At 35.2% G+C, this 7,468-nt stretch overlaps 1 protein-coding gene across 1 annotated transcript; it reads right to left on the bottom strand.

The window, feature by feature from the left end:
* Positions 1-1,160: 1,160 nt before the first annotated feature.
* On the bottom strand, positions 1,161-6,130 carry LOC100789339 (serine/threonine-protein kinase D6PKL1). Its single transcript, XM_003522779.5, has 3 exons — positions 5,626-6,130; positions 2,892-4,730; positions 1,161-2,239 (listed from the first exon to the last, which is right to left on the bottom strand). Exons 2-3 carry the CDS (start codon positions 4,532-4,534, stop codon positions 1,399-1,401), a joined length of 2,484 nt encoding a protein of 827 aa, XP_003522827.1. The 5' UTR covers positions 4,535-4,730; positions 5,626-6,130; the 3' UTR covers positions 1,161-1,398.
* Between the last annotated feature and the right edge of the window lie 1,338 nt (positions 6,131-7,468).

Below are 7,468 nucleotides of genomic sequence, written 5' to 3'. Positions count from 1 at the left end.
GCTTAAATGACAATGGTTTTGCATGTAATTTCAGCCTCGGGAAATTACCTTGTATGTGTCAATGCTTGACAATTTAACGAAATAATTTGATGTACCAAATATAATATCATGCCTTTAGCTGCTCCTGATTTACACAGAACATTCCAACTCTTGTTCATGCACATCATGGCAAAAATGTTTTCATTTTTATCTACAAGATTTTTTCTTACAGCATAAAACCGAAATTGAATTGTTGCAACTTTTGAACAAAACATCAATCAATATTTGATTCAAATCTCAATTCAAAATTGGATTTCAAATTATTAATTTCTATATTTTTTTTCCTAAAGGAGTAGCCAATAATTATAATTTATTACCTCCACAAGCCGGTGCTGTCCACCATATTGATCAGTAAGTCAGTAACTATTAAGGACTTCAGCATGGTCATGTTTCTTACAACATGAGCACATCACTTGTCCTGTATCATCATTATGCACATCAGACTAGATAGAAAATTACAGCCCAGAGCTGATAAACATCAAATACTGACCTTTTTCATACCAATTTAAATGGCAAAGTCACTCTAAATTTGCATATATTGAATGTCATTGCCAACAACTCCAATATGTGCTTTAAACCAAGAAAACACCCTCAACTGCATACGGCAAGAATAAGACAAACAGCTCTGTTCAGTTCATTATGATATCGTACCACAGGTTACCGAGAACTAAATCAAACTCACCAACATAAGAAAACCAGCTCTACCACTGTTATGCTTGTTTACATTTCTGGATTGGCCCAGAAATGGAACTTATCTCAAGGATTTGCATAATTGTAAAGGCATGTAACAAACTTGCTTTTCTTTTTTTTTTTTAAATAATTTTTAGCATAAGTTACCAACAAGTCATCAAGGCACAACTTTACCGCTGCACCAGGGCTCGCCCTCCCCCATACCTTCGCATAACGAAGAGCCTCCGGGCAATGGGGTATGAAGTTTTAAATTTTTAGCATAAGTACTGTAAATAATTGTACAAGTATGAACTGACTATAGTGTATTATAAACAAAAAAAAAAAAGGAAGATAAAGGAGCATGACAATGTTTCAACCATGGAGGCAAACAGAAAAAGGGAAAGAAAAATCCATTGATAATATCATATAGAGGCTAAAATTGCCAGCAGACAAACCAATGAAATCTCATGTTTCCTTTATTGATTTGCAACTTCTAGTACAGTATAAACATATACTAATCTATCTATTTGTCACGAGGTTTGGATTACATTTATGCTATAAGCTATACTAAGTGTTATATGGATGAGTATGAGTTTTGAAACCAAGTCAACTTCAATTCAAATTCGTACCCCTCATAAGAAGAAATGAAAAAGAAAACGGGGTTGGAAAGGGCAGAGAAGATGACTCTAACTAAAACAGCTCAAACTCTTCACAGTCTTCTATATCCTCTAAATCATTTGCATTCTCCTTATTTGCAGCCACAGATGGCGCTGTACTTCCAAAATCCCGGAACTTGGGGAGTTCTGGTGGAGCTGCACACCGTATTAGAGCCCAGTTGAGGCCTTCAAAGAAAGGGTGCTGCTTTATTTCAGCAGCACCTTTTACAGAACCTAATCGATTTTCAGGATCCTTTATCAACAATCCTCTGATCAAATCTCTTGCATGGAAACTGACTATTGGAGTACCCGGGAACTTAAGGCTTTGTGAAACAACATTGGCTAATGTGTCCTCATTTGATTGGCCCTTGAAGGGAGTCTTACCATATAAAAGCTCAAACAAAAATATACCAAAAGTCCACCAATCTACAGCACTCCCATGACCCTCACCTTTGATGATCTCCGGAGCAAGATATTCATAGGTTCCAACAAAGGAGTTAGACCGTGCACTGGTAGGCTCCACCACAAGCTGTGGCAGAGGACCAACATGAGAAGCTATGTCAGCCTTCATCTTCCGAGATTTCACTCCGGCAGATAACAGAATGGGAGTAAAGCAGGAAACTTGCCAATCTGGTTGGAGACAGAAAGGGTGTATGCAACTAGCCTCAGAACAGGGACTGGATGTTTTCTCTGTGTCAGGTGAAGATGACTTGACTAACATTGGATTGACAGAACACCTGAGTGACAAGTCAAAATCTGTCAGCATAATGTGTCCATCTTCTCGTACTAGGATATTTTCTGGCTTTAGGTCTCGATATACAACTCCCAGCATGTGCAAATACTCCAGGGCAAGAAGAACCTCAGCAACATAAAACCTGCAAATGTGATGGCATGACTATAGTGAGGAAAATGTGTGAAAAACTTATCCACTTGCCATGGATTGTCATGCGGGAATCTGTTTCTGGTAAGTGAGGAAGCAAGACAACACAGCATTTACACTTGAATAAGCACGTCATCTAGTGGAAAGAGTGTGTATAAGATGTATATATTATATAATCTTTACCTAGTATACTTAATCTGCATCTTGATGAGTTGCAGGCTAAACTATACTTTTTTCGGTATATTAATCAAGATAATTTCAAACACTGCTATTTGATTCAGTTCTCTTGGGAATTTCTATGGTTTTTAACCCTTTTTAACATGTGTCTGTTTTTTTTAAATTTCATTCATACACATTACCTCACTCCCATTCTCCAGAAATTTGAACTTAGGTTTTCTAGTTTACTAGTTTAGTGCATATCAAACATATAATGATAGCTGGACTGATAAATGAATGCTAAAATGAATAAATTAACAAAAGGTCTACTGGACATCTTGAACATAGTGATTAGCTAGGGTTAAAAAAATAATAATACGAACTTACTCTAACCAGACAAAGACTGAATTTAAAAACAGAAATATAGAAATCCAGGCAAGATTGAATTTCAAAATATATTCTTAGAGAGTAGAAAAGTCCACAATTCCTACCTAGTTGCTTGTTCCGAGAAACTCTTGTATGGTTGCCTCTGTCGCAGCACATGCAGATCTCCGCCTGGACAATACTCCATAATCAAGCAAGAGAGCTTATCTGTTGCAATATGGGAATAAAGTGTAGGAAGAAATGGATGGTCCAGCATCTGAAGGATCTCTCTTTCAGTTTGGGCCCTGAACATTTTCTTCCGACTTGCCAAAAATTCACTGTCCATCACTTTGAGTGCAAAAAGGCAGCTGGTACCAATTAGTTCTGCAAGATAAACAGTTCCAATGTCCCCACTACCAAGCCTCCTTAGCAGCTTAAAGTGCTTCAAATTTAAACTACCATGTTGCTGCTGAACAGCACGAACAGCTTCCCATCTCAAGTGTTTTGACATGTGAGGCCTGTGGCCACTGCGACTGGAACCACTTAGACTGCTTTCCTCACTGATGCTTGTGCTACTACTATATTCACCAATGCTACTTTTTGAGCTTTGAGAGTACTCGCCCTTTTCCTTTGATCTTGATTTCTCATCAACTTTTGTCACCAGAAACTTAGTTCTCTTATTGCAATTCAAGCTGAAACCAGATTTGCTTGAATCTGTACCACCATTAATTGAGTTAACTTCAATGCTATGATTTGAACTGCTAGGCGACTGTTTCTCATTGTGTTTCACATCATGCTTCAAATCAGAATTGCCACCCTCCTTGTCCAAATTACTTGTACAAGGAGTAGAGCAACTAGAGGCAGAACTTAAATCTTGCTTTACTTTTTTCTTAAGGAAGTTCAAGTTATTGAATATTGGCTTTGACAAACATGTATTACTGCTTGTGGATTTATCCGCTCCATTACCAGTGCTAGAGCTAGGAGGACAAGATGCAGAAGGTAAATTTGCTTCATGCCCCTTATCTGGCAATGAAGAACCAAGAGAAGCTTTGCTTGAGGAAGCATGATGCATTCTGGCCTCTGGCACTTCTTCACTTGCAGAGGCAACTGGTGACAAATTTGCAAGTATTGGTTTTCCAGTTCCCGTGATTAATTCCTCACCCTCAACCTCTAATGGTAGAGGAACAATCTGATATTGGGATGCAAACCCAGTTATCATTTCTTTTGGTTTTGTCGCATCAACCAAAGGACTAGCATGATTATCACTTGAACTTGATATAGTTACACCGGACAATTTATCAGAAGGTGCAGATATCTCTGGCACAAGAGAAATTTCAACCAAGTTCCCTTTCCCCTCATCTACCACTGCCGTGTACAACCTTTTGATGGTGCCCGCCTCTGATACTCTAGATGAACTGCATGGCTTAGTCAGTCTCTTCAAAGCAGCCATTTCTGAGGCCTGAGAGATGCACAACCCTCTAAGTGCCTGCTTTAAACTTACAGGCTCTGAGATGCCAATTCCTGATGCCTGAGATGAAGTAACTTTTATTGGCCTTTTAAGAGCACTCTTTTGTAAACGTGATGAACTACGACTTCTAGATGAGCTTTTAATTTCAATAGCCTGAAAAAGCTGATTAATATCATCCTCAATCGAATACTTCTTTCCTGATTTGTGAGCACAACTACTCTCAGGCTTTTCATCCATTTTGAATTCAGAAATTATCTCTTCCCTTGATTCCACTATCTCACATGTATTACCAGAGGTATCCATATTTGATAGATGTATTTTAAAAATTGATGAACAAAAAACAGGAAACTCAGCTTTAGCCCAATTTTAAAGACGAGCCACAGAGGACTGCACAGAAGTAAAAAACCGCAAAGGGCATCCTCCAGATTTCTCTTCAGTCATAGTTCTCCACCAAATCAATTGGTTGCCTTGAATCTCTTTAATGATTATAACACCAAACCTGAAATTTTAGCATTAATATTTCAGATTGGTTAAGACAAGAATTGTGATTCAAATGAAGAGACTTACTTCAATGCATTAGTATTTGTCTATGAAATCAACATGAATATTCATTCAAAGTGTGAAAAATAATATATGTAGCTACATACACAAGGAAAAAACAAAACACACACGCATCCAAACACCAAGTTGCTAAACAAATTGAATTGGACCTTTCCCTCACCCAATCACTCCTAAAACAAATCAATAAATAGTCATCCTTGTAATTGAAAGACTTAACACATTTTTTGCCATTCTACTCCTTACATATGTTCCTCTCTGATGTTCTAACCTGAGGCCGCACTCTTGGACCACCCCTGGCATTTACATCCCTGATGGAGGAGAGCAAGAATAGAGCTCCTTTATTTTCAGATTTGGTGTTTGAAGATGAATGTGAAAGTGGGATACTTTTATTGATTTTGCGAAGAGTGGTATACAAGGTGAGAGTTGATATCAGGGAAAAAATAAAGGATCAAAATTCAAAACTCACAACCCAAACATCGAATTAATGTCAGAAATAGAGCTAAAATTTAAAAAAAAAAAAAAAAAATTGGATTCAAAGCCGAGTGGAGAGGAAGGAAGCTCAATGGAAGAGATTTTTTATTTTTAAAAAAAAGTAAAATTCATGAAACAAACAAAAAAGCATAAATACATTTACCAATTTCCCTCCCCATGGATCAAATTCAAAAGAGGAGCTAAAAAAAAGTTAAAGCTTTACAAATTGCAAAACCATCATCCAAGAAATTTTGTTTTGCAAAATCAACCAACTGCAACCACCCCCTAAAAACAAAAACTGCAAATAAAAATCAAAACAATTAATTAAGGAAACCAAGAAAATAACAAGTGATAAACATTACCTGAAATAGCCCCAGAAGCCCAGAAAGCGCGGCGTGAAGGAGAATTGAAAGACCCCAAAAACCGTAACATATGCAAAGTGACTCACCGAGAAGGAGCATGAAAGATTGAAAAGGCTACGGCTAGGGTTTGAGGTTTGAACTTGAAAGAGACAGACACAGAGAGAGAAGGAAAAGCAAAAGGGGTGAGTGAGAGTGAGGAAAGAGAAAACAGAAAAGGTTGAAATGATAATCACGAGAAGGATGAAAGAGCAGTGAGTGCCACACACAGTCTCTCTCTCTCTCAACAAGAAGCTATTCCTATTAACTACACCTCCTACCACCTACTACTACTCTCTTTCTTTTTCTCTGTAATGTAATCTAATGCAATGGCGAAAAAAGAAAGAAAAAAAAGCATTTACTATGATTTATGTTATGTTGTGTGTACTGTGCACAACATTAACACATGGTGTTGTGTTGCAGAGACACACTCACGCACATACATCACACTTACAATATTACATTACACACAACAACACACGACAGTGAGAGCAGGTATACAAATATTGATATTTTTTGAATTATGGATGTTATATCGAAATCGAACTCAATTTCATATAAAGTTATCTTAGCATAATTATTATACGGATAAAAAAATGTTAGTGTATGTTAATGTATTTTTTGTCATATGTATGAAAAAAATATTTTAATAAAAAAATAAAATTTATTTTAATAATTTTTGTCTCAAAAATTAATTTTTTGACTTTGCGAGAGATAACACTAATATCATATATTCACATATATGATAAGAGCATATGAAACGTGTAACGTTAATGTGCGGCTAAGTCACAGTGTCCTAGTAGCAGTTTAGTTGTAGGCTGCTAAGGGAGGTTTTTGTACACTACATTACATCTTGAAGGGGTCCCATGATGTTAGGCATTGTGGATTTTTTTTTTTCCCTTAGATTTGTTAATTGTAATCATAACATAAAGGCCTGAGCTTTTCTCACTAACAAACAAATAAATCTTAAAATAATTAGGTCAAATCTTTGCTTATGTTATCTGGATTGGATTTTGACTAGAATTGACTAGTAAGCTGGATACTTTGTTTATTTAAATAAGAATAAATTATTGAAGGAATGTAGTTAGAAAGCTTTTTTATAAAAAGTGCTTAATTTAAAAGTTCTAATTTGATCAATATATGAATAAAAATGGATATGACTTATAAATTTATACAAGAAAATATGTTAAATTGTGTTTTATAATCTTTTTTTCAAAGTTTACTCAAAAATAAGATAATCTTTTAATCTTTTAAATTAACGGGATAGTATATATGCCTTTTTTTTTATTTGTGTATAGTAAACATATAACTATAGTTCGTGGACATAGTGTCGATGTGACATATAACATGACAAGAAAATATATTGTTTTAAAGTTTGATAGTATTTTTTTTTTACTTTCAAAATTTGCATATTTTATTCCTAAAATATAATTTAGTCTTTAAGAAATGGTAAAATAGTTTAAAATTAACATATTTTGCCTCTTAAAAATATTTAAGCCTTTTGAAAAATGTAAAAAAAAGTCAAAAATAGAATTTGAACTCTTAATTTCTCTAGTAAAAATTAACATATTTTCTCATTTATCCTTAATGTAATTCCAAAGAGATTCACAACCCTTATAATCTAGATGATCATCATCACTACTAATTTACTACTATGGTGCACCATACATTTCAAATAATCATTCATTCTGTAGACCACAATATCAAAAAATTATAGAATCCAAACTACAACAACCTAAAAAAACATAGAGAACACAAAGCACAACACATACTAAATTTCTCTAGAAAAATTAGTAAATGATAATGA

This window comes from Glycine max, chromosome 4 (genome assembly GCF_000004515.6).
Source record: "Glycine max cultivar Williams 82 chromosome 4, Glycine_max_v4.0, whole genome shotgun sequence".
NCBI lineage: Eukaryota > Viridiplantae > Streptophyta > Magnoliopsida > Fabales > Fabaceae > Glycine > Glycine max.
Note: the sequence above shows the minus strand (reverse complement) of the source record. Positions and strands in the feature narration are given on the sequence as shown.